The sequence below is a fragment of the Phacochoerus africanus genome, chromosome 1 (assembly GCF_016906955.1).
Source record: "Phacochoerus africanus isolate WHEZ1 chromosome 1, ROS_Pafr_v1, whole genome shotgun sequence".
NCBI lineage: Eukaryota > Metazoa > Chordata > Mammalia > Artiodactyla > Suidae > Phacochoerus > Phacochoerus africanus.
Window position 1 is genome coordinate 201,495,882 of NC_062544.1, and position 27,989 is coordinate 201,523,870.

At 43.3% G+C, this 27,989-nt stretch overlaps 1 protein-coding gene across 2 annotated transcripts in view; it reads right to left on the reverse strand.

Annotated features, from left to right (window-relative positions):
• MCF2L2 (MCF.2 cell line derived transforming sequence-like 2) overlaps positions 1 to 27,989 on the reverse strand; it is a 252,449-nt gene that overhangs the window by 6,539 nt on the left and 217,921 nt on the right. The window contains exons 24-27 of one of the 2 annotated variants that reach the window (XR_007135864.1): positions 27,816 to 27,908; positions 27,565 to 27,643; positions 4,760 to 4,804; positions 988 to 1,722 (exon numbers count right to left, since the gene is read on the reverse strand). Coding sequence is in view for 1 of the 2 variants with exons in the window: in XM_047787395.1 (XP_047643351.1) it covers positions 1,688 to 1,722; positions 4,760 to 4,804; positions 27,565 to 27,643; positions 27,816 to 27,908 (252 nt within the window). In the remaining variant the exon portion in view is untranslated. Of the gene's footprint in view, positions 1 to 561; positions 1,723 to 4,759; positions 4,805 to 27,564; positions 27,644 to 27,815; positions 27,909 to 27,989 lie in introns of those variants that run through there. The other variant, XM_047787395.1, reaches the window with a different exon arrangement.

Consider the following 27,989-nt stretch of genomic DNA (forward strand, 5'->3'; position numbering starts at 1 on the left):
AGCTACAGGGGAAACTCTAAAATAACTATAGATATATTACTCTGAAAATAATTAAAACACTTCCAGCAAGTTGTTTTTGTTTTTGGCCTTGCCCACAGTATGTGGAAGTTCTTGGGCCAGGTATGGAACCTGAACCTGTGCCACAGCATCGACCCGAGCCACTGTAGTGACAATACCAGATCCTTAACCCGCTGCACTGTGAGACAATCCCTTCCAGTGAGTTTTTAGTATTCAAATAAGTAAATGTAAATGTACATTATTCAAAAATGTCAATAACTAAAAGTAAAATAATCACGAAAACAAATAACTCAGATATTAAATAATTGTAAAGTTAGATACATAAAAAATAATTGTAAAGCTAACTAATTTAGAAATATACAACTCATAAAACAAAATAACCATAAATTAAGTAACTGAAAATAGGCATATGAAACCATAAATAACCTTAAAGACAAAATAATTACAAACAGGTAACTTTAAAGCTATAAGATTAAATAACTAGAAAACCAAAAATGAATGAAAATTAACTAAAAATAATTAAAACTGAAAAAAAATTTGAAAAGAACTGAAACTAATTTTAAAAACTAGTAAATCTAAATGCAAATATCTCAGAAGATAACTTGTAACCAACTCCCCCCTAAAAGGAAACAATCCTGAAAGTAAGGCAAATATCACAGTAACATTCTTGCAGGAATTCAGGGAGAAGAGCACAGGGCTGTCCTGTGGAGTCTAAGTGGCTAAGAACAGAGGTTCTCAACCCAGCTCCTCACTTCCACCCCAGGAGAAATCTGGCAATTTTTGATTGTCATAATTTGGGTAAGTGGGTAGGGGTCACTGGCATATAGCGGGTAGAAGCCAGAGATGCTCCAAACAAACCACAATGTACAAGGCAGCCCCCTACAACAAGAACTGTCCAGCCCCCAAAGTCAAAAGCGCCCACACTGACACCCTGGACTCAGGGCACTCCAACAACCCGGCTCCGCTAACCTCCGCAGGCGAGAGTTGGGCAGCCCAAGGTTCTCTGCAGGGTCGATGCCAAGTTCCTGAGCTCGGGCATGGCGAGCAGCTGGAGGTTCTCTGTGGGGTCCTCACCCAAGTGGCACGTCAGCATCTCCAGGTTTGCCAGGGGACCTGCGCCAAGTCCCTGTGCAGGTGCGTGTAGAACCCAGCGCAGTTCTCTGCTGGGGGTGGGGGTTTGCATAGGAAAGGATGGGCTCCGCGGGCTGTTGGGGACCACTCCTCAAGCTCCAGAAAGGCCACCGTGAGGCGCCCGGCCAAGGCAGCAGATCTGCTGGCTCTGAGGACCGTTTGCTGCTTCTGCTTAAGTGTAGGCCTGGCCTCCGCATCCACTGCAGCGTCTCGCCGGAATGAAGGGGTACAGGGCGGCTCAGTTGTCTGGAACCCGTGTCAGTTCTCTGTGGAGCGGCCTCAGGCCCCCTTCCCGGGCTCCCACCGTCTCTTCCTCACAACTGGTCCCCCCCGCAGGGGGCGATCAAGTCAGTGGACACCCCAAGGCACCCCTCAGTTTTGTTTGTGGCTCTGAAATTCCCAGAAGTCAGAGGAGCAATGGCTCACACATTCACTTACTTTTCTTTCTGCTTCACACTCACGTGTCCTCTTCTTCGCCGTCCTTTTTCTTCTGGATGCTTTTTCCGGTTTCCTGAGCAGACTTTTGGAGCAACACGTTTCATAACTGCTGTCCAACTGGAAAAGTCCCGAGAGCTAGAAGGGGAAAGACAGTGATTTAGTGCTGTGGTGGGGGTGACGGGGTGGTAGGGAGATTCCGGCTGGCAGGGCGGGGCCAGCCCAGCTTTCCCACGGGGCCACTCGAATCCCCAGCAAGAGCCTCTCAGTTGGGGCAGAAACCAAAAGCCTCGCTGAGAAGCCAGTGAGGCGGGACACACTGGGCCCCCGGGGGCCTGAGCCACTCTGCAGATACAACGACCTCAACTTCCTGGATTAGGGTGGGTGCTCATGGGTGAGAATCCTGAACAGGAGGGAGAGAGGGAAGGAGGAGGCAAGGAAGAAGTGGGAGGAGAAGCTGATGAATGAGGGAGCATATGAAAGAAGTAAGACGGAAATAAATTACACTCCGAGCACTGCTCTCCTTTTCCAAATCTTCTACACCTTCACAATCTGCAAAGGTTTCCATGGAGATAGACTCCCTGCTGGAGCAGCCTTAGGAAAAAAAAGGTAGGACCTGGCTGGCTGTGAGGGAGAGAGCGTGGGAGGATGGGCCCACAGAGGTAGTGGCAGGAAGTAATGGGCAGCACGGGTCCCCAGGAACCCATTCTCCCCATCTCTACCTCTGACTCTCCCAGAACCAGACTGCTTCATGTGGGCCCGGAGGCAGAGGTCTGTGATCTGCAGATTCCCTTTTCTAGCTCAAAATTCTGCAACCGACAGAGAAGAAATGTCCAGATGGTGTTCAGAGCTCTAACTCCTTGTCCTCCAAGGAAGCAATCATTGCCTTTTTCTGTTTTATGATTTTCCTGCCTTCCCTCCTGCCCACCCTTTACTCGTCCTTGCCTTCTTTTCTCTTCCCTAATTACTGCCCATTTCCCATTTCCTTGGCAGTCTCTGCCAAATGTCACTGCTCTCCCCTTGGGAAGATCAGTGCAACAGTAAGAACATCCAGACTCTCTCTCCAATGAATTGATTAATTAACCAATTAGCCACATCATTGTGCACCTATCCTGTGCCAGGGCTGTTAAAGACACTGTGGGGAACTGCAGCCCCTACCAAACACTGAGCTTGCGCCGAGCCTGCTCTGTACCTGCTCAGATGTCGGGAGTTTGTCGAAAGTTAAGCCTCACACAACCCTGTAAGGGCCACAGCCCCATTTTACAGATGAGAAACCAAACTGAAAGAAGAATAACCACCTGGACAAATTCCCTTGGCCTGCAAGCACTGCAGGTAGAACCTACACATTCCTACTCTTTGTTATACACTCTAAAGATGTGATCTCTGCCCCCACAATGCTCCCAAGTGGTGGGCTTCCAGGTAAGGTGGGCGAGCATCTGCAGAAAGATCTCGAATTGAGGGAACCTCAGCATCAGCTGAGTTCAGTTGATCTGGCATGAATCTGAGTGCAGGAGAGAGTTTCTGTTTAGGTAAGAATTCAAGGGGAGGAGGTTGGGGTGAGGCCTTGAGCAGGGTGTGGGTAGAAGGGCCATCTGGGAAAAGGATGGGCGGGAGGAGAAGGAGCAGAAGGAGCCTGCAGCTGCGGTGGGGTGGGGCACAGTATCTGTCAGAGGAGGCAGCTACCAAGTGGGAGCTCCCTGATCTGCTGCCCAGAGGCCCCCCTAAAATGCATTCTGGGTCCAGGTCCTCTCTAGAGCGGAGTGGAGGCTGAGCCAGCAACACAGGAAGCAGCTGGCAGCCTCTTCCAGGAGGCCTCGAGAAACCCCACCCAATGCAGGGGCAAAGCCTCACTTAATTCCTGGTCCTGGGATGAGGTGGGGTGAGGAGGGAGGGTGGAAGAGGAACTGGGTCAGGGAGGTCTTCCCACTGCCCTCCTTCAGATGTGTCTGGGGCATCCACAGTAGCCCCCAGAGATGCCCCTTAGGGAGGTCACCCAACCTGGGTCCCCTTAGACAGGAGCAGACATTGAGGACAGAGAGGGATGGTGGTCTTGCTGGAAGGCATTAGGGGAAGAGTGGAGCAGCCCCGCCCTTGACCGCCACCTGTGTGAACTGAAGGACTTCGTCTCCAGGGATTGTGGCTTCAGGGCCCCGACAGTGCCCAGTGCCAATCATCCCAGAGCGCCAGCTGGGAGGTTGGGGGTGGGCCCTGTGACCTCATCAACCATAGAACACCCGAAGCAGACCTGAGTCGGGGTGGGAGGCAACTCGGGAACTGAAAGACCTGAGGATGAGTTCCAGCCCCTCCACAGGGTAAGTGGCCTCTGGGGTGAAATGACAACTGGTGCTGGGGCTGCTTTCCCCTCTCTCCTCAGGCCCCTCAGGATGGGGATGGGAGGGGCTCCAGCTGGGCACAGGGCTGGCACGGAGGGGCTCCCACACACCTGGCCACAGGATGACGGCAGTGTTTCAGGGTCATCCAGGATCGCTGCCTCCAGGTAAGGATCTGCCTGCGCTCAGCTGTCAAGACCCAGATGCCACCCCCCTGCTGGGCCCCACAGGCCCCGAGTTTAGTCTAGGGCAGGGTCTTCCATACCCCTTAGAGTGTGACTGAAGGGAGGTGCACATTTGACGTCCCAGCACAGTGTCACACACATAAATACACTTGTAAACTTAAAAGCAGTGTTTGTGGGACAGTCTCAGCTTACAACGTATGACATCCTTGTCTGTTCTATTACTTTGTTCTGTTCTATTCTTGGAGACAGAGGAGGCGAAGGGCTGCGGGAGGTGGTGGGGTCACCCACAGTCTCCTCACAAGTCCCTCTGGGGGAGAGTTTCTCTGAGGCAAAGGGCATCTGCCCTGGGTGAGCCCTCCCGTGTCTCCCTGCAGGTCCTGGGCTCTTGGAGCAGAGAGAATACCCTTTTCACCCGTATCCTCCATGGCTCTTGGAAGAAACCCAGAAGTCTTAGAACCTCTGAGCCTTGGGGAATGACCCTCAGCCAAGGCATCTGGTTTTGCAGGGGAGGAAAGTGCAGCTCATGGACAGTCTTTTGTTGTATTTGGTACATCTTAGGAATTTAATAAATAATACTTGTTATGATTAATAGTAATTACAATAATATTAAAGAGAGGATCTCAGAAGAGCTCTGCGTACTCCAAGCGTGCTGTTACTCACATTTGGAAGATATTTGTCTGCCATTGTCTTCATCCTCATAAACATCTGGGGGAGGAAACATAATGGTGAAAAAAGGAAGCAGAGTGCCCACACATGCACACATATACACTCCCTAGAAAAACTAAACCAGGAGTTCCCGACGGGGTGCAGCGGAAATGAATCCGACTAGGAACCATGAGGTGGCAGGTTCAATCCCTGGCCTCGCTCAGTGGGTTAAGGATCCTGCGTTGCTGTGGCTGTGGTGTAGGCCGGTGGCTACGGCTCCAATTAGACCCCTAGCCTGGGAACCTCCATATGTTGCAGGTGCAGTCCTAGAAAAGACAAAAAACAAAAACAAAAACAAAAAACTAAACCAAACATACAGGCCCTTGACAAATATTTGATTTGATTACAGCAAAATTTCAAGTGATAGTTGCATTTTTTGAAAATGACCAGAATGACCCTGGTGCCAGCTCAGGTCTAGCAGTGTGTGGAGAAGATATACCCTGAGTCTCGGGCCTGCCCAATTCATGTACCGGAATAAGCAGAGAGAGTATTGGTGGAGAAGGGCAGGAAGAACAGGAAAGGTGGGTCATGAAAATTCATGCTGATAAGGACTGCAGGTGTTCTCTTTTCCTTTAGTGGATGATGTTTAGCACACACTACATAAATCCTAAAATATTTAGGGAATTTAATTTAGTACCTGGTGTTTAAAATCCTGATCTATTTTTCTCTTCTTTTTTTTTTAGGGACATACCCTTGGTATATGTAAATTCCTAGGCTAGGGGTTGAATTGGTGCCACAGCTGCCAGCCTACACTGCAGCCACAGCAATGCAGGATCCTAGCCACGTCTGTGACCTACACCACAGCTCACAGCAAGGCTGGATCTTTAACCCACTGAGTGAGGCAGGGGGTTGAACCCGCATTCTCATGGTTCCTAGTCGGGTTCATTAATCCCTCAGCCATGAAGGGAACTCCCTGATCTTTTATTTTTCTTTAAAAAAATTACTGAACTTTATTAACAGGTGAGCCCATAAGTGAGTTTAAACTGTCTTCCTCAGAATAAAAGTTTTTGGACTTTGAAGATAAAATCATGGCTTTCCCCTTGCTGTCCACTAGGTGGCAGAAAGGGACAACTGTAGAGTCCGCATATAACTTTCAAAAGGGCAAACTATTTCCTATTTTTTTTCAAACCAGATTTTCCTTTACTCCTGACAATTACAGCTTTTAAAGGGGGACCATCTCTATCATATGAACTCAAGTACATCATTTTCACCTAGGGGATAGGGATTGGAAGCCTTAAAGTGATGCCTACGCCCATGGGCTTTCCCTCCCTTTATTGGAGGAACAAACAGGAAGCTGGTTGCTATATAATATGCTAACAGCAATCTGGTCACCAGCCTAAGGACTTCATTGCATTTAATTCTCACAGCAAGACGATATATAGTATGACCTCTATTTTGTAAAATAATTGATGAAAATAATTCAAGCACAACAAAGTTACGTAATTCACCCAAAGAGATGGAGCTGAAGTCTGTAAGCCCTCAGTGCTTGAGTCCTTAACCGTGTGCTATGCTGGTAACTGTGCTCTTTCTCTGCCTTCTAGGAGTTAACCAGTGGGGTCATACTCGGCCTAATTCATCCCAGCAGCTCTCCAGAGCTTACATCAGGCAAGAGCTCCAGGATGTTTCCAAGGGTACCAGGCTGAATAAGGATCTTTTGCTTGGTGCCCTACAGCATGAACTTCAATGTCTAGGCTGGTCTATATGTGAAGTGTTTACTTCCTATACCTACCTGTCTTTGGTCAAGAGAAAGGGAATCATGCCTAAGTATTCAATGATTTGCTTTCAGATTCCATATAGTCTCACAGCACTTTTTTTGTGTGTTTTGTTTTGTTTTGGTTTTGTTTTTGTTTTTTGTCCCTCTCTCCTTTTTTCTTTTTGGCTGTGCCCATGGCATGTGGAAGTTCCTGAGCCAGGAATAGAATCCATACCACAGCAGTGACCTGAGCTGCAGCAGTGACAACATGGGATCTTTAACCTAATGAGCCACAAGGGAACTCCTTTAGTGCATTTTCAGTTGTCAAAGTCCCTGCCAGCTTCTGGGGAAGTCTGTGTTTGCTGTTGTAGACTTTTAGGGTTGCAAGGAGCTGGGGTCAAAGAAATTTCACAATTGGGAAACAAGCACCTAGATCAGCAATCAGGTGCCCTCTGATGTGTCTAGTTGGGTTTAACAAAAGCCTTGCCTGTTTCATCAGAGATTTAATGAGAATTTTTCAGTAAGACTAAAATATAAAGCCTCCCCGCCCCCCGACCCCCAAAGCAAATGGTTGCCATGCTCAAGGAAGTGATTGATCCCTGATCATCGAGACAGTCAGGCTGCTACCTAATAGAAGCAAGAGGTGGAGTTCCCTTCCTGGCTCAGTGGTTAACAAACCCGACTGGGATCCATGAGGATGTGGGTTTGATCCCTGGCCTCACTCAGTGGGTTAAGGATCTGGCATTGCCATGAATTCTGGTGTAGGTTGCAGATGTGGCTTAGATCCCGTGTTGCTGTGGCTGTGGCGTAGGCTGGCAGCTGTAGCTCCAATTTGACCCCTAACCTGGGAACTGCCATATGCTGTGGGTGCGGCCCTAAAAAGCAGAAGCAAAAAAAAAAAAAAAGAAGCAGAGAGGAACACATCTGGTGCTCCTGTGATCCACTGGGACATCTCCCAGAACTCTCTTGCCTGGATGTAACTGTAAATGGACTAGTAAAAGAACAACAGCCAGACAAGAGTCTGGGACACCCACTTCGTATGCTACCAGCAGAAGTGCCAGATGAGGAGGAAGGGAACAAAGGTACAACCTAAGGACAAGTGGGGTAGCAGGAGGTAGATGTAGATTTATTTTTTTAATGTCCACACCCATGGCACTTGGAAATTCCTGGACCAGGAATTGAATCTGAGCTGCAGCTGCCACCTATGCTGCAGCTGTGGCAATGCAAGATCCTTCAACCCACTGCACCCAGCTAGGGATCAAACTAATGCTTCTGCAGCAGTTCAAGCCGCTGTTGTCAGATTCTTAACCTACTGAGCCATGGTAGGAACTCCACTTTTATTTTTTTTTTTTCAGACATAGATTTAAGTAGGACTTTTACTATGTCCCCTGGTGGAAATGTTCCCCCAGGGAACCAAGACCTCTAGACTGACTGAGGCTGAAGTTGCAGGGACGGGGAGGACAAATTCCCCACATGCATCACTAAAAGTATGGTAATGAATAAGGTCACAACTCATCAACCTCTTGCTCCCAGATTCATATATTCTACGTGCTTGGGGGCACGGTGCCATAAAATGGCCATTGCTTTAAGATACATACTGAGTTTAGATTAGCACCCCAACCCCTCAGTCTCACATCCAAACTGCTACTCACCCCTGTCTTCAAGAGGCTGTCCTATGGCTCTTTCAGGCCACATATTTCTTCTGAATGTGTGGTAGGACCAAAGGGTTGGTCCCGTGGTTATTATGCCCATGGCAGTTCCTCTTTCGCCACAGGGTGAGTCCCTCAATCAGTGTTCTGTTGATCAGACATTACATGAATCCTCAGACAGTGTTGCTAACTGAGGCACTGAGGGCAGGAAAGGTCAATCCCCCTCAGGGTGAATCACTGTACTTTCCAGCCTGAAGGGTCTGAGGAAATCAGGAGGCCATCAAGGGACAGTATCCAACTGAGGGCTCAACATGGGTCTCTTTGCTGGCAGGTTGGACGGTCAACAGTGGCAGTAGCCAGGTGGGTCTTGACAACAGGGAGCCCATGCTGGTAGGTTCATGGACAGCCTCCTATTCTACTGCCAAGGCTTCTCCCCTTATGAGTCCCTTGTACAGGCATTGGGTTGCCAAGGAAGAAGTTGGCTGACACTTTCTGACCAAATCATCCAGTTGGCTCGATTCCCTAATAACTTCTCTGCAAGGTTCTCTGGGGAGCAATTAAAACATGGTACAAAGACCTTTACATTTTGAGGTCATGTTTGTAGGTCTATGTGCCTCCTCTCCAGTCAGATAATGTTGTAATTTGATGCTGGTTATTCTAGAAGGGATTGAGAAGGGAGGTGCAGATGTACCCTAAGGAGGGCAAGGATTGTCTCATGTCTCATGAGGCTGCTGCATAATCTTGCAGGGAGGAGAAAGGCCCATCTTCCAACAAGGGGGAGTGGGCCACTTCTGCCAGCTCAGGGAAAGAAGGGCATGTACCCAGATATCCTCTGGTTTTTAGGGTCCCTCATCTTCCCTATCAGGGCCTGACTTGCTAGCTCATCTTCTAGTACTAGGGGCCCAAAATAATTAGGAACAGATTGCCTAGGCTGAGAATTCATCCTCTCAAGTAGTGCCCTCTGCTATAGGAGGTGAGGGGCTGAACACTGGAGAGGAGGCCCTCTGATTCTCACACTGTACTTTGGCAATTAAGCAGTTCCCGTCATGGCTTAGCAGAAACAAATCTGACTAGCATCCGTGAGGACACAGGTTTGATCCCTGGCCTTGCTCAGTGGGCTTAGGATCTCGCGTTGTTGTGAGCTGTGGTATAGGTTGCAGACATGGCTAGGGAAACCACATTGCTGTGGCTGTGGTGTGGGCTAACAGCTATGGCTCCGATTTGACCCCTACCCTGGGACCCTCCATATGCTACAGGTGCAACCCTAAAAAAACAATAAATAAATAAATAAATAAGTGATTAATATGAACCTGCCACTTTCTTCAATACATCAGTGGTGCTTAGCAATATTCTCCCAGTACTACATTCCTGATAGTTAATATCTTCCCCAAACTTCTCAAATGCTACAGACATTGCACCACTGGTGCAATGTATCCAATCCCAGGTCACTACCAGGGAAGGTCTTAGCTACTGAACTGCTACACAGGCCAGGACCAGGACTTCCAACATGCCACCTACCAATGGGGTCTTCAATGCCATTTGGTCAGCACCATAATACCATCCTTTCTAGGACCTCTCAGGGTCCTAACTGTCTTAGGTCAGGTTTCCCAGATGCAGATTGTGCAAGAAAGTTAAGGAGAAAGGGCTTTCTGTTGAAATGTGTAAGGCAATGAGGGCAGAAGATAGAGCAAGGGAGAAGCTAGGTGCAGATAAGGATTAAGCCAAGGTCTAGCATCAGCCTGATTCCCCTGAGAAACACTGGAGTGTGGATGGCACCACAAGTGTCCCATCTTGAGGCCATTGGCTGGCTGTGAGCTGCCCCTGAGGGAGGCCATAAGCTCTCAGGCACTTTCTGGCTGGATGGCTCTGGTCAGCTGAAAATCACAACTGACCGATAAAAAGTATCTGGATGAGGTCTTAACAGCCTCTACTATACTATTTTTAAATTAAAAAAAAAAAAAGAATAGGTTTGGAAGTTCCCATTGTGGCTCAGCGGTAATGAACCTGACTAGTATCCATGAGGATGTGGGTTTGATCTCTGGGCTCACTCAGTGGGTTAAGGATCCGGTGTTGCCAAGAGCTGTGGTGTAGGCAGCAGACGTAGTTCGGAACCTGTGTTGCTATGGCTATGACGCAGGCCGGCGGCTGTAGCTCTGATTCAATCCCTAACCTGGGAACTTCCATATACTGTGGGTGTGGCCCTAAAAAGCAAATATATATATATAGTTTTTACAGCAAGTTTGAGTTCACAGAAAAATTGAACAGAAAATACAGAGAGTTTCCATATGACTCCTTGCCACTCTCCCCACAGTTTCTCCTATTATTTACATCTTGCATTAGTGCGGTACCTTTGTTACAATTGATAAAGAAACATTGGTACACTATTATTAACTAAAGTCCATAGCTTACATTACAGTTTACTCTTTGTGTTGTACAGTTCTACGGGTTCTGATAGACGCATAATGCCATGTATCCACCATTATATCACAGAATAGTTTCATTACTCTAAAAATCTCCTGTGCTCTACTTATTCATTCCCCACCTCCTACCCTGAAACCCTGGTAACAACTGATCTGTTTATTGCCTCTATACCTTTCCCTTTTCCAGAATGTCATAGTTGGAATCGGATAGTATGTAACCTTTTCAGGCTAGGTTTTTTCATTTAGCACTATGCTTTTAAGTTTCCTCCATGTCTTTTTATAGCCTGACAGCTCATATCTTTTGGTTACTGAATAATTTCCCATTGTACGGGTATTCTATAGTTTGCAAGTCATTTAGGTAAATGCCAAGGAGTATGATCACTGAACCACAGGGTAAGACTATCATTAGCTTTGTGAGAATTTGCCAAACTGTGCGTACTATTTTGCATTCTCAACAGCGATGAATGAGAGTTCTTATTTTTCTATATCCTCACCAGCATTTAATATTTTCAGTGTCCTATACTACTTTTACAATGTAACTCTCTCTCTCTCTTTTTTTTTTTTTTTTTTGAAGTATCAGCCAATCTTTTGAAGAGCTGACTGGTTTTTGTGAACTGAAGTAGAGAAAAAGTCAGCAAGCTTATGTCAACCTAAGAGTTATTCCCATGTTATCTTTCTGTCTCCTGAAAACAGCCTGGTTTCCTAGCATTGAAGCTGGGTACATGCATGTGTGCGTATACACAGATGCACAGACACACATAAACATCTATGGACACAGACTTCAACCAAGCCTAGACTAGGACACACTTAACTAAATGTCAGCCATCCTGCTCATGTCATGGCTTTGGATCTGATGACCTTGAATTAGCCAGATAGAGACAGAAGGAAGAAAAGAAAGGCACCTGGACAATCCACATCTTTATAATTTGGGTAAAAGAGGAGTGACAGCTCTATTAATTGGCTTATATCTGTAAATTTGTAGATTGTACCAATGTTGACCCTTCCATCCTCAAGAAAAGGGTCTTTTAAAGGTCTCTTTATGGGATTCTTGGAACATGAAAAAAGAGTTAAACACTTCAAGAACAGAACATACTTTATGACTAGTCAAGGTAGATAAGTCCAATTTTCTAACAATTCTTGGTAATCTGAAAAGTCACCTTGTTACATGGCAAGCCGAGATAAGACTTGATCAGAGATAGTATTGGGGATAATGCCAATTATTTAGGAGGTGAAAATCTGGTTTTATCTTTTCTTAAAAACATGTTTTAACAAGCCAATACAAAGTCTCCACAGGAAAACAAAATATAAAAATTTCATAGTGCCCAGAGATTCTGCTACATTAGAGGCAGGTTTTATGCAAAGGAAATTTAGGGACTATATTCTATGAACTCTCACCAGCCACAATTTTTCTCAAGCCTTACTTCTTCTGGTCTGTACCAAGAAGAAAACAGGTCATTTTTCAAATATAAAATTTTACCACACACATATACGCTGTAATTGAGGATAACTGCCTTATTAAATGGCATTGCCATTAATATTTGTTGGCCAAGACTGAAAATTTAATTTCATTTTTTTTGGGGGGGCCACAGGTGTGGCATATGGAAGTTCCCGGGCTAGGGGTCAGATTGGAGCTGCAGCTGCTGGCCTAGTAACAGCCACAGCAATGCCAGATCCAAGCAGCGTCTGTGACCTATGCCACAGCTCAAGGCAACGCCAGACCTTTAACCCACTGAGTGGGGCTGGGGATTGAACCCTCATCCTCACAGATACTAGTCGGGTTCATTTCCATTGAGCCACAATAGGAACTTCTGAAAATTCAACCCTTCCCTCCTTCCCTCCTTCCTTCCTTCCTTCCTTCCTCACTTTCTCTGTTTTTATAGCCACATGCACAGCAATATAGAAATTTCTGGGCCAGGAAATGAATCTGAGCTGCAGCTGTGGCAATGCTAGATCCTTTAACCCACTATGCCAGGCTGAGGATCAAACCTGCACCTCCACAGAGACCGGAGCCTCTGCAGTCAGATTCTTAAGCTGCTGTGCCATAGCAAGAACTCCTCACTTTCTTAATTATGTGCTTGTCTTCCTGTTAATCTTCCATTTCATACTTATTAATACCCAAAGCTTCAGAAATCTGAAGAAGAAACATACACTAAGTAGTTAGGCTTGTGCTGGTGTAGGCGGCAGTCTGTGTAAGTTTCCTTAATGACTTTTTGTACTTTATAGGTGCTCAATAAATGTATTTTGAACTAAAACTACTTTGAGGGACCTTTTCCAAATAAAGTATATGCCTGAAGACATATTTCACATCATACCAAACGAATCACATGATGATCTAAAACCAAGTCTCAGATACTAAATTCTAAACACTTTGATTACAGGCAGTAGTAAAAGCACAAAGAAGGTCTTTTGGGAAAGATTATCTTTTAAACAGGAAAAGAAAAGACGACCACAGAAATAGCACATTCGAGCCCCATCAACACATAACCTATTATGTCATTAAAATACAAAATGTAAAAATGTCTCCACATTTGGTTTTCTTTTTGATCTCATGCCCAATTCTGCCTACCAGAAGATGGACACATAAAGAAATCAGAGCTGAAATCTTGTGAGGAAGCTACTGGTCAAATGCTCCTAATCTTTCCAAGGATAGCTTTGGACAGAGGTGAAATCCATAAACCCTGGATAGAGCAAGAAATACAGTGCCACCATCCAGTGTCTTTATTCCAAAGCAGGGACATTCTGGCAATGCTCTTGGCCTACAACCATTTCCTTAAGAGGACAAATCTTCCAAAGAGCAAGTCACTTTTCAATGTGAAACATTTGCCCTTCATTTCAATTCTGGCCTAATTGGATCTACACAAATGAATAGCAGGAAATAGATTTTATGTTTTATCTTCTTACTCACATCATTAAGGAAGGGCTAAGACTCAGGCAATGTCTTTCTCAGCTTTTAAGCAGCTGGTATCACCCCATTGCTTTCATGCCCCGCTCTTCCACTGGATCCTACCTTTAATCCTACATGTGCTGGGGACTGGGTGTTCCCTGCTACTGGCAGCTCTTTCCATATTTTCAATCCAGGGTACAAATTCCACTTCCTGGCCTTTGCTTTAGAGAAATACACATGAACATTGAACCATTGGAAAGAATGGCACACACATTCCTCCTCATCCTAGCTGGAGTGATGCTGGCTCACATCAGATTATCCCCAGCTAAAGCCTTATGGACCTGCGTGTCCTCCTCCTATACCTGGATTCTTAGACTTAGCCCAGTTCTCTGGATGAACTGGAATGTTCAAGGGACACCACCTGTTGGATTATATAGTTAATACCTAACTGGCTGCAAATCTTAAAGTGGGAGAGGTGAGGAGATGGAATCCTTTTTCACTGTCTCAAGAGGCTGTTTCAAGTGCTCAACAAATAAGCACCTGCTAGCACTGAAGGTCTGAGACAAATAAGATGCGCCTTGAGCTAAAGTTTAACGCCTCCTAGCTTGGCTTGCAGAGTAATTTGCTAGCCTGATGTGATTACTCAATGAATTATTTGTTTATTCACTAAATATTTACTGAGCACCTACATGAGTTCCAGACCCTTGTATAATATAAGGCCTGAGGGGAGCTGAAGCTAATAAGACAACCTCTATGCCCTAGAGGAAATTCATCGTCAAGTGGGAGAAAACTTAAATATATTGTCATAAAATTATAATATAGCATGTTAAATACTGGGATGGAGTCCTCCTTAAAGCATGGATGCAGAGGAGTGAGAGAGACTCAGTTGTCCACCACAGCCGTCACCCATTTCCATTTCTTTGTTTTGGTGCCTAGGAACAGGCCACATGAGCCTAAAAAACTAAGCAGGCTGTACCTGAACTGGATTATGGTCTACAGGTTTAATCCAAAAGCATTTATTGGGTCCTGAGTGCCTTGGACAGGGAAAGGAGTGAGAGATGGAGAGCTTCTAAGTGGGCAGGAGTTTCCAATGGAGTAAGGAGCACCAGTACGAGCATCTTCCTCCAGACAAGGAGGAATGAAGAAAGGAAAATGACGATCAGGAGCATTCCAGGTGGACTGAGGGAAGCCAGAGCTAACATCAGAGGGTACACCTGCCTACTCAGGAAAGTAGCTGAATAAAAATCCAGGAGTAGAATTGGACTTCTTACAGGAAAGTTCCAGAAAAACAGACAGAAGCAAGGGCATCTATAGAAGGTTTCAAAATAGCAGGTATGACTCAACTGCAACACAGCAAGCAAGCATTAGGAAAGATAATCTAGGCTGGCAGTGGGGTAGGAAGCTAAAATGTTAATTAGGAGAATTAATTTGAATTAAAATTTAATTGGAAATTCCTTGTAATAAGCTAAGTGTTGAAGAAAATCAATGAAAATAATCATGTAGAATTAGGAATGATCTGCAACATTTGATACTTCTTTAAAAAAAAAAAATCAGTACACACCTAGTACCTGCTTCAAACTGTAGATTCCCTTGGCCTGAAATTTAAAAAAGAAAAAAAAAAAAATCGGCACTCTCAAACGTAAGCTGATTTACATATTTATTTTCTAAACACATACAGGGAATACTATAAAAAGACATGAAAAGTGTGTAGATCTTGGTCTTATTTTCCTAGTAGTTTGGAAAACATTTTTGCAGGCCTGGCTCACCTGGCCCTGCCAGGCGCCCTCCCATTTCTCCACCCGTCCTGCTGCATTCCCTGTGTGTCTGGATTCTTAGTCCATCCAAGTTTCCACAGTTAGCTCCATTAGCACTGAATTAAGGGATAAACAATGTGCCCATTAAGTCCTCACTTTTTCCACTTGTGCCCAAATGACATGACTTGGTGAGGGAAAGATCATGAGTTTCTAGGCAGTGATAAGAATCACATTCTTTGTTGGGGTGTTGTCCCAGCTGTGAGGACAGCACCAGGTCTCAGCCTCCAGTGGCCCCAGCACCTACACCAGCCTTAAAGCCAAACTCCTCAGCCTGATCCTCAAAGCTTACTTTGTTCTCTCTCACCTCATGTCCTTCCACTCTACGCATGAACCTCTCAAGTCAGGCTCCAGGTCATCACTGAACATTGTCCCCTGGAGGCTGTGCGGTGATTTTCAAAGCTTCCTGGGTCCACCTTTATTACCCACATGAAGGCACAAGTTGCCCAGTTGCTGGGATGGGTCCGTGGCCTGGATTTCCCACCTTGTGCTCTGGTGCTCTGCTAGGACCAGGGCTTTGCCTTGTACCAGGCACCGTGCCACTCCTGCAGAGCTGCCTGTCGCCAGAGCCCCTCCCTGGTGGGCCTGATCTCCTCCCAGACTCCCCGGGCCTCCTGGTCACAGAGGCTCAGGCCACAAGTGGGAGGTTGTCCCAAACCACACTGCCTGCCGCCCTCCTTGACCTGCGCTGCTGCGCCCCCTGCATTGGGTTACACTCTTTCCTTTCCTGCCCAAACCCTGTCTGACTCTGTAACTCCCCCTGGGCACAAGGCCCCTTCTGTCCCCAGAGGCCCTGTCTCCACATCCCTCAGTGGCTCCCTGTGTCCTCTTGTCGCCTGAGAGGCCCATGTTGCTGGGGTATCAGATGCCTTGCCCAGCGTGCAAGGGGTTATCACGCCCAGCAGTCCCAGGTTGAGGGCGGTTTAAAAACGAGCTGGGGTGGTAACACATAGGTGTCAGAGACGTGCGAGGTGCCAGACATGCATAAGGTCCTGATGTCCTTGACCTGGCAGCCTCCTGCAGCCTGACGCACAGGAGTCTCATCTCCTCTTGGGACCAGCCCGAAGCTCACCCACTGCTCCCTCACCCACAGGGCACTGAGGCCCCAACAAATCCCTAGAGCCCTTACTGTTGGCATCACTTTCAGTGACATCTCATCAGACCTGACTGGTGAGCAGGACTCAGGAGACCCAGTCTGCTGCTGGAAAGTTGGATGAAACTGACCCTCTGTTTGCCTCCCTGCAGAGGGAAGAGGTTGGGACCACACCTCTGGGCCTCTCTTTCAGTTCAATAGGGTTTTTTGTTTGTTTGTTTGTTGTCAATCTAAATTACATGCTAGGGTCTGCTTCTGCTTCTTCTTCATTTTTTTTGTTTTTTTGCCTATTCTTGGGCCGCTCCCACAGCATATGGAGGTTCTCAGGCTAGGGGTCGAATTGGAGCTGTAGCCGCCAGCCTACACCAGAGCCACAGCAATGCGGGATCCGAGCCGTGTCTGCGACCTACACCACAGCTCATGGCAACGCCAGATCCTTAACCCACTGAGCAAGGCGAGGGATCGAACCTGCAACCTCATGGTTCCTAGTCGGATTCGTTAACCACTGCTCCACGACGGGAACTCCTGGTTCTGCTTCTTATCTGTATTTTACATTCCTGTCACAACCTATATAGCACACAGTACTAGGACTTGAGGAAAACTTGAAAAATGTGTTTCTAAATTATTAACTGAATAAAAGTCATGATCTCATAATAAACATATGTTTTCCTGCTGGGCAGGGTGATTTAGTTAAAATCTAGATTGTCAATTAAGTTCAATATTTGTTAAGATATTAGTTCTCACCAAATTGAGCTATAGATTTTAGACAATCCCAATCAAAATCTCAGCAAGCTTTTTTTTCTTTAAATAGGGCTATACCTGCAACATATGGAATTTCCCAGCTAGGGGTCAAATCAGAGCTGCAGCTGCCGGCCTACACCACAGCCACAGCAATGCGAGATCTGAGCCATGTCTGTGACCTATAGCACCTCTCATGGCAGCACTGGATCCTTAACCCACTGAGCAGGGACAGGAATCAAACCCACATCCTCTTGGATGCTAGTCAGTTTCGCTACCACTGAGCCACAATGGGAACTCCACAAGAAGGTTTCTTATTGAAATTGACAAGCTGATTGTAAAGTACATTCAGAAATGTAAAGGGTACAGAATAGCGAAAACAACTTTAAAAAGAACAGTGTTGACCAACTCAAACGATCTGGTTTTAAGACATTATAAAACTACAGTAATTAAGACAGTAAGGTACTGATGTCAAGACAGACAACTAGATCAATTAAACACAATAGAGCACCTGGGAATAGATGGACTTATATTAATAATCAACTTAAGAGTCTTTTCAACAAAAAGTAGCACAATGACCATCACCGTGCACAAAGCTCAACTCTGATTCACACCATATACCGTAAAACCCTTCAGCATAGATCAGAGACTTAAATGTAAAATTTAAACTATAAAATATGTAGGAGAAAATATAGGAGAAAAATATTTGTGACCTTTAGACAAACACTTCATAGGCACAACACCAACAGTATGATCCATAATTTTTTAAAAATTGGATTTTGTAAAAATTAAATCTGTTCTTCAAAATTTATTGTTAGGAGAATGAAGAACTAAGCCACATACTGAAAGAAAATATTTGCAAAGCATATATCTAATAATGGACTTGTATCTAGAGTATATTTTTAAAAATTCTCAAAATTAAATAATAAGAAAACAATGAGCAAAAGATTGGAACAGATACTTCACCAAAGAAGACATATGGATGGCAAAGAAGCACACAAAAGATGCTCAACCATTAGTCAAAGCAAGTTAGAATTAAATTAAAGCCTCAGTAACATGCCACTACACACCTATTAGAAGGCTTAAAATTAAAAAGACTGACAATACCAAATGTTGGTGAGGATGTGGAGCAAGTGGAACTTTCATAACTACTGTGGGAATGTAAGATGGTATAACCCAAATGATTCCTAAAGTGAACTGAAATCTGGAAACAAGTACTTATGAAAACTTGAGGATTCATTTAGAAAAAAGGTTCTGTTACATTCAGAAAAGCATGCAATGCCATATCCAACACTTAAACTCTGCAATAGTTTTTACATTACATACCTCAAGTTACTTTCTTAAGATTTTTTTCTTTTTTCTTTTTATGGCCGAACTGAAAAAGAGTTTCCAGGCTAGGGGTTGAATCAGAGCTACAGCTGCTGGCCTACACCACAGCCACAGCAGTGTCAGATCGGAGCCATGTCTGCAAACTACACCACAGCTCACAGCAACACCGGATCCTTAATCCACTGAGCAAGGCCAGGGATTGAACCCATATCCTCATAGATACTAGTCGGATTAGTTTCTGCTGCACCACAACAGGAACTTCCTCTTAAGATTTTTCAATAAATTGACTGAACAATATTGGTTGAGGACCCATTCAGTGCTGTTTCCTGTCTTTTGTGTTATTTTAGGAGCTCACAAAATGTATGAAAGTTATAAAACAATAATGTCATTGAAAGAAAAAAAAAGACGGCATAACCACATTGGAAAATAGCTTAGCAATTTCTTAAAAAGTTAAACATGACCTACCATATGACCTAAGCATTAAACTCTTAGGTATTTACACATGAGAAATGAAAACATACATCCACAAGAAAATTTGTATTCCAGTGTTCACAGCATCATTATTCCGAATAGCACCTCAAAAGTGGAAACAAATCAAATGTTCATTAACAGGTAAATGGTTACATACATTGGGATATATTCAAACAATGGAATGTGACACAGCAATTTAAAGAAATGTATTACTGCTACACAAGGCAACATGAATGAATCTCAAAATAATTATGCTAAGGGAAAGAAACTAGACCAAAAAAATATGCTATATGATTTCTTTATGGAATTCTAGAAAATTCACACTAATCTAGAGTGACAGGAAAATCAGTGACCTTCTCACCTAAAGAGCAGAGGGGAGTGGGGGAAGGGCAAGAAAAAGGTAATAAAAGGGGACATGAGGAAAATTTGGGTGGTGAGTGTTCATTTTCCTGATTGTGGTAATTCACAGGTGTGTGCATATGTCAAAACTTATTAAATTATATAACTTAAATTGTGCAACTTATTATGTCAATATACCTCAATAAAGCTGTATTTTTTCCAACAAAGCTGTTTTAAAAATAAAAGTTTGGGAGTTCCCGTCGTGGCACAGTGGTTAACGAATCCGACTAGGAACCATGAGGTTGCGGGTTCGGTCCCTGCCCTTGCTCAGTGGGTTAACGATCCGGCGTTGCCGTGAGCTGTGGTGTAGGTTGCAGACGCGGCTCGGATTCCGCGTTGCTGTGGCTCTGGCGTGGGCCGGAGGCTACAGCTCAGATTGGACCCCTAGCCTGGGAACCTCCATATGCCGAGGGAGCAGCACAAGAAATAGCAAAAAGACAAAAAATTTAAAAATTAAAAAAAAAAAATAAAAGTTTGCCTTCCAGGAATCAAATGGCAGAACTTTGCCTGGAGTAGAAAGTTCCTTTCCTTCCACAATGAGGAAATCATTAAGGAGTATTAAAGTTCTCAACATACAATGCATCATAGGTGCTTAGGTTGGTAAGGACCTTGAAACACGTTAGTGATCCCTCCAGGAAAAAAAATCTTAATTGGAAGTTTATTGTGTGGCAAAAATGCTGAAACTAGGGATGTGATTTACTGTGTTCCACTTAAGTATTACCATGTGAATGATGGTGATTTAAAAAATAGACACATTCTGGGTAAATATACAGCATATGAGCTGATACTCTGACTCAGCTATACTCTGGTCCGTGCTCCTCAGGCGCCGTATTGTTAGTGTTTGGTTGCTTTAAGAAATAAAGGCTGACCCTGAAATAAATTTTTCACATCTGACTGGGTGAACATGTTCTTTCTTTCTTTTCTGGTTTTTTTTTTTTTTTTTTTTTGTCTTTTTGTCTTTTCTATGGCCACACCTACGGCATATGGAGATTCCCAGGATAGGGGTCTAATCAGAGCTGTAGCCATCAGCCTATGCCAGAGCTACAGCAAAGTGGGATCCGAGCGGCATCTGCGACCCACACCACAGCTCACGGCAACGCCAGATCCTTAACCCACTGAGCAAGGCAGGGATCAAATCTGCAACCTCATGGTTCCTAGCCGGATTCGTCAACTACTGAGCCACGACGGGAACTCCACATGTTCTTTCTTTAATTGTTTTAAGGTTTTAAAGTGTCTCCTTGCATTTGATATGCAACTGTAGAATGTGTACATCTAATATTACTCCTTGCTGTTTTAAAAATAAAAAATAAATATGTGGAAAAAAAAGTTTAAAGCCTCTGCCCAGAAATTTTAATAAGCTAAAATGCATATTCCCAGGCATCAGCCCTAGCTATCCTAATTCTACAGTTCTAGGGTAGGACTCAGAAATCTGCATTTAGGAGTTCCCTGGTGGCTTAGTGCTTAAGGATTTGGTGTTGTCACTGCTGTAGCTCGGATTTGATCCCTGGCTTGGGAACTTTGGCATGTCGTGGATGTGGCAAAAAAAAAAAAAAAAAAAAATTCTGTATTTGTAACATGCTCTTTAAGTAATTCTAATGCCAGTTGTCCCTAAGCCACCTTTTGTAAAACACTGGTTTAGGGAGTAAGGATTTCGAGAACAATTTTGTGATTAGAATGATTGTTTCCAGGAAATATAAGTAACTTTTTCTACTAGAGTTATTACATCTTTCTGTGTTACACCTCCAGAGCATTCACATTCAATTACCATAATATATGTTTAGCATACTATTAATAGTTCAAAAGCAAAATTAAATCATAGTTTTTACCCACCTTATCTTTATATAAATTAAAATGAACTGTATGCTCTCATTACTATTTCCTAGCAGAGGCTTACAGTTTAAATCAAGAACTTATGTCACTTGGTTGTGACTGAAATCTGATGTGGTTTTCCAGTTTCATTTCTTAGTTTACCTTTTTCCACATCTTATGATGCACACCCACCCTCACATCCTCCTGACTAGCTGATGATCAGAGTAGACACAGAAAGGGTGGGCAGTGGTTCCACTCCTGCTAAAGCTCTGAAGACAGTTATCTTTTCATATTTACACTAATTTCCTTACTAAACAATACAAACATTTGCCAGTATAAGTAATAGGAGCTATATTCCACAAGAGGCAAGCATTTCTTAACCCTAGCAACATTACCTGAAGGAAATATTAGTACTCAACTGATGAAGCTTTGTTGTGGATTTTCATATCTAATATCAGTTGAAAATACAAATGTGAAAGCTGATCACCTTACTCAAGATGATTTTTTTTTAATTTTTTTAATTTTTTATTTTTTTTTTAGGGCCACATCTCTGGCAGATGGAAGCTCCCAGGCTAGGGGTCAAATTGGAGCTGCAGCTGCCAGCCTACACCACAGACATAGGAATACCGCAGCTCATGGCAACACTGGATCCTTAACCCACTGAGCAGGGCTGGGGATCAAACTTGTGTCATGAATACCAGTGGGGTTCATTACCACTGAGCCACAATGGAAATTCCTTGAAGATGATTTTTAATTACTAAAAGGAATACAGTGAATGACATCTGTGAAAATGGTATAGGGAAAAAACCCCCAAAATTCTCTCCTCCAGGAAAGCATTGGAAAAACTGGTAAAAATAGTCACACAGTATTTTCAGAACACTGGAAATAAAACCAAGGTTTCCAGCAATCAGGAGAGCAATTTATTCAAGAAGAATGGATGAACCTCAGTATGATCAGCAAGCTTTGTGGTATTTTAGTTGCCCAGTCCCATCCTACCCCTTCTTCTTGTTGGTGGCCTTAGAGATCAACAGCCTTCAATCATAGCAAAAATCAGTAAACTGCCAGCTATAGGAGGGGCCAGAATAGGGTTGGAGCTCCTTCAAAATCTCATTATTTGAGTTGTCTGGGGGTTCCCTGGAATACCTTACCTGCAAGGTTGTTTTTATTGACCTGATTAAGAGCTTGCCTGCTGTGAAAATCCTTTTTTCCAGGGGCACTGGTAGAAAATGTCTAAAGGCAATTGTTGAAATTCTTGGCTGCCTGAGGCACTGGATAACAGCTGGGGCCAACATAGGCTAATCAAAAAGTTTAAAAGAAAAACTTAAGAATAATATATCCATAATGGCTTTGAAAAACTACAAAATATTCCTGAGAATCTAGAAGGCCTTTGTGTATGTGCTGAGGGCTATGTGCATGTTCAGGAAATATCTGAGAAGGACTTAGGCGCTCACCTCAGCTGACCTTGAGGCTCTGCACAAACAGGAAGTGAAGGCTAATGTGGAAATGTCACCTGTCTGGCTGAGCATTTAAGGTGTGCTCCAATATTCACACAGAGCCCCTTGGCAAAGACGAATATTTACTGGTTTCAAGTGTGTAAGAAAATCTCTGCCGAGTCATAAACTGAGCAGAGACTTCTGTGGCCACATATGACAACGAACACTGATTTTATAGAATTACTTCAGAAAAATCATGCAACAAAAAAACAACAAATACAAAGAGTAACAGCAACACTGAAGATAGAGGAGAGTCTGATTTCCAGAGTTGCTACATTATGTTACATTATGTTATTTTAAATGTCCAGCTTTCAAAGAAAAATTATGACACATGCAGAGAAACAAAAAAGTATGACCTATACACAGAAAAAGAGGAATTCCCTTGTGATTCAGTGGGTTAAGGATCTGGCATTGTCACTGCTGTGGAATGTGTTTGATACCTAGCTCAGGAACTTCCACATGCTATGGATGTAGGCCCTCCCCCCCAAAAAAAAAGAATTAAAGGAAAGTATGAAAACAAATTCTCATCACATAGAGAATATAAATAGAGAGAAATTATATTTTAAAAGGGCCAAATAGATATTTTGGGTTGAAAAGTACAACTAAAATGAAAAATTCACTAGAGTAGCTCAATAACAGATTTTGGAAGACAGAAGAAAGAATCAGAGAACTTACATATGGGTCAGTTGAAACTATCCAGTTTGAGGGAGAGAAAGAAAAAGAATGTAAAAGTAAAAAAAAGAACAGAGCCTTAAAGACCTGTAGGACATCATCAAGTATCTCAACATACACATAATGAAGAGTTCCAGAGGAGAGAAACAAAGGAACTGAAAGAATACTTAAAGAAATAGTGGCTACAAACTTCCAAGATGTGATGAAAAATCCTAATTTATACATCTGAATGATCCACAAACTCCAAAGGAAAAAAACTCAAAGAAAGCCACATCTACAATACACATAACATAATCAAACTGTCAAAAGACAAAGAATTGAGAGACAGCCAAGATGGCAGAGTAGGAAGGCCCTGAGTGCACCTCCTTTAATGGCCACCCCAAAACTATAACTATTTACAGAGCAACTATTGAGAACCATCTCAAGATTAGCAGAAAAGATTTTTCACAACCTAGGATATGAAGAAGAAACCACAATAAGAAGGGTAGGAGGGTCAGAGAAGCAGTACAGTCAAAATCTATACTCCTTGGGTAGGGTAGATAACCCACAAACAGGAGGATAATCACATTTTCAGAAGTTCTCCCCAAGGAGCAAGAGGTGTGAGTGCCATATTGGGCTCCCCAGCTTGGGGGGCCTGCACCAAGAAGATGAGACCCTGGAACATCTGGCTTCGAAGGCTGGTAGCTTCAAAGGGCTTTAGGAAAAAGAGACTCCACTCCTAAAGGGCACACACAAAATCTTGCATACTCTAAGACCCAGGGCATAAGCAATAATTTTAAAGGATCCTGGGTCAGATCCACTTGCTAATCTTGGAAAGCTTCCCAGAGAGGCAGGAGGCAACTAGGATCCCCCTGGGGATACAGATGCTGGCAGCACCCACATTTGGGAGCTCATTCTACCATGATGGCACTGGTGCTGGCAAGTGCCATTTTGAAATCCTCCCTCTTGATTATTAGTGCTGGGACAAAGTTTCAACCAGCCACTCAGGGACCTAGCCCCACCAACCAGAGGGTCCAGGACCTGGCCCCACTCACCAATAGGCTAGCACAAGCCCTGGGAAACCCTGAGCCAACATAGTCAGCTTCACCTCGATCTAGCTCTGCTTACCAGCAGGCTAGCAGCCTTATGCAAGAGGCAGAGCCTGGCAGCCAACTGAGATGCAGGCCAACCCCACCTATAAGTGTGTTTATGGTAGTCAGAACCACCATAACAGAAGGATCCACACAGTCCACATAGGAGGCAGTCCTAGAGCATATCACTCTGGTGACCAAAGAGGAGTGTGCTGTTGGGCCTCACAGTACATCTCCTACATCAGGTGACTTCTTCAACACTGGGAAATGTAACTGACCTACCTAGAATATGTAGAAATTAAAACAAAGAATTAGGCAAAAAGAGGCAACAGAAGAATATGTACCAAATGAAGGAACAAGATAAAACCTCAGAAGAATTAAATGAAGTGGAGATAAGCAATCTACTCAATAAAAAGTTCAAGGTGGGAGTTCCCATTGTGGCTCAGCAGGTTAAGAACCCTACTGTCTTTGTGAGGATATGAATTCGATCCCTGGCCTTGCTCTGTGGGTTAAGGATCCAGTGTTGTCACAAGCTGTGGCACAGGTCACAGATGTGGCTCAGATCCACTGTTGCCATGGCTGTGGCACAGGCTGCAGCTGTAGCTCCAATTTGATCCCTGGCCAGGGAACTTTCATGTCCTACAGGTGCAGCCGTGAAAAAAAAGAAAAAAAAAAGTTCAAGGTAATGATCATAAAGATACTTAATGAATTCAAGAGAGAAATAAATGTAAATGAGTTAGAAAATAAGAACAAAGCAAAACTGAAAATACAATAACTAAAACAAAAAATATACCAGAAGGAATCAACAGTAGAATAGATAATGCAGGGGAGCGGATCAGCAAACTGGAAGACAGAATAGTGGAAATCACCCAAGCTGACCGGAAAAAAGAAAAGAGAATTGTTAAAAATGAAGATAGCTTAAGAGGCCTTTGGGACAACATCAAGCATACTAACATTTGCATTACAGGGGTTCCAGGAGAAGAGAGAGAAAGAGGAAGATAATTTATTTGAAGACACAATAACCGAAAACTTCCCTAACCTGGGGAAGGAAACAGAATAGACATTTTTAACACAGAAGATGGTCAACAGACACATGAAAAGGTGTTCAATATCATAATCACCATGGAAATGCAAATCAAAACCACAATGAGATATCACTTCACACCTGTTGGAATGTCTATTATCAAAAAGGCAACAAATAAAAAGTGTTGGCATGGATGCGGAGAAAAGAAAACTCAGGTACTGTTGGTGGGAAAGTAAATTGGTATAACCACTATGGAAGACAGTATGGAGGTTCCATAGAAAATTAAAAACAGAATTACCAATATGATGTGGTAATTCCACCCTGGGTATTTATCTTAAGAAAACAAAAACACTAAATTGTAAAGCTATCTGTATCCCTATGTTCACTGTAGCATCATTTACAATCGCCAAGATATGGAAACAACCTAAGTGTCCACTGATAGATAAATGAATAAAGATGTGGTTTATGCATATAATGGGATTTTACTCAGCCATAATGAAATGAAATGAAATCTTGTCACTTGTGACAACATGGGTGGATCTAGAGGGTATTATGCTAAGTAGAATAAGTCAGAAAGAGAAAGATAAATATTGTGATTTGACTTATATGTAGAATCTAAAAAACAAAAACAAACCAAATGAACAAAAGTAACAAAATGGAAACAGAGTTATAGATACAGAGAACAAAGATGTGGTTGCCTGAGGGGAGTGGGATTGGGGGAGGAAAGAATTAGGTGAGGAAGATTAAGAGGTTCAAACGTATAGTTACAAAACAAATGAGTCCCAAGGATGAAAATGTGCAGCATGGGGAATACAGTCAATAATACTGCAATAACTTTGGTGACAGAGAGAAAATGGAATTACTGTGGTGATCATTTTGTAATATATAGCAATCTTGAACCACTATGCTGTGCACCTGAAACTAATATAGTTTCATAGGTCAATTATCCTTCAAAAAAAAAAAAAAAAGAGAGAGAATTGTCACATGCAAAGAATCTTCAGTAAGATAAACAGCTGATTTCTTATAAACTATGGAGGCCACAGAAAGGTGGGATGACATTCACAGTGCTTAAAGGAAAAAACTGTCAATGAAGAATTCTATATTTATGGCCGACTGATTTTCATCAGGAGTCTGACTTAATTCAGGCTGCTATTACAAAGTACCACAGATGGGTGGCCTATAAATGAAAAAAATTTTTTTTCTCACAGTTCTGGGCTTGGAAGTCTGAAATGAGGGTACCAGCATGGCTGAGTTCTGGTGAGGACTTTCCTCTGAGCTGCAGATTGTTGACTTCTCATTGTATCCTCACACAGCAGAGAGCAGAGAGAGGAAGCAAGTTCTCCTGTGGCACTTATAAGGTCACTATCCCATTCATGGGCTCTCCCTCTCTATATATACCTAGAGCACTGGAAACATAGGTTTACACAAAAACTTGCACACAAGTTTCCAAAGCAGCATTATTCACAATATCCAAAAAAGCATAAACAACCCAAATAGCTATTAGCTGTTGAATGGATAAACAATATGGTATATCCACACAATGCATTATGATTCAGCCATGAAAAGTAATGAAAAACTGATACATGCTACAGCATGGATGAACATGGAATAAATTATGGTCAGCGAAAAGAACTAGACAGAAAACACTACGTTACATTTTATATGATTCCTTTTATATAAAATGTCCAGAGTAAGAAAATCTATATAGAGAGAAAGATTAGTGGTTGCCAGGGGCTGGGATAGTGAGAAGATGGGGAATGACTGCAAATGAATATAGAGTTTTTGTGGGGGTGGGTGATGAAAATGTTCTGGAATTAGATAGAGGTGATGGTTACACAACTTTGTGAAAAGACTAAAACCCCAGTGAATTGTATGATATTAATTATATCTCAACTTAAAAATCTAGTATAGCTTCTGAAAGCATTGTTGGTCATTTAAATCTCCATTAACATTTTTCTTAGGTGCCTTTGGGATTTTGGATTGAGAAAGTTGATCTTGGTAATTAGGTATGTGGGAAGAACACAACTAAAAAGGGACACACACAGCCACAAAACCCTCCATCTAAAGCAAGCACAGGTGCTTCCAGGTACCATGAAAATGTGCTTGTAGGCAAACCGTTTTCTTTAATATCCCCAGTCTGCATACCCACTACAAAGCTGAAATAAGTATAACTCTCCAGACTAAAGTTAGCAAGGGTAACCCTACCTTTAGTATTGTTTTGTTGTTCCATCAGTAATTTACTTATTTCTGAAAACCAACAATCTCTGATTTCTTTTGAAGCTGCCTGCAATTACAGATAAGAAAATGCTATGAGTATCAGATCACCGGGTGTATTAATTAGACAGGACTTTTATTCTCTGCGTGACCTTTAGAATAAGATAAAAAACACTTGTTGAGTCACAGGAATGCAGCAGGGAAAATGTAGAGGACACTTATGGGAAGGGCATGAGTTTTACCTGCAGGATGTATTTCTCAAGTCCATTTTGGTTGGCAATTTCAAACTTTCTGCTGCTCCCTCTTCCGAGTTGGTGAATTGAAAGTGACATCAACTAGTGTACAGAAAGAGAAAAGATTTCTATACCATCTTTTCTGATTTTAAAATTGTCTCTATCAGCCATTCTAATCCTTTC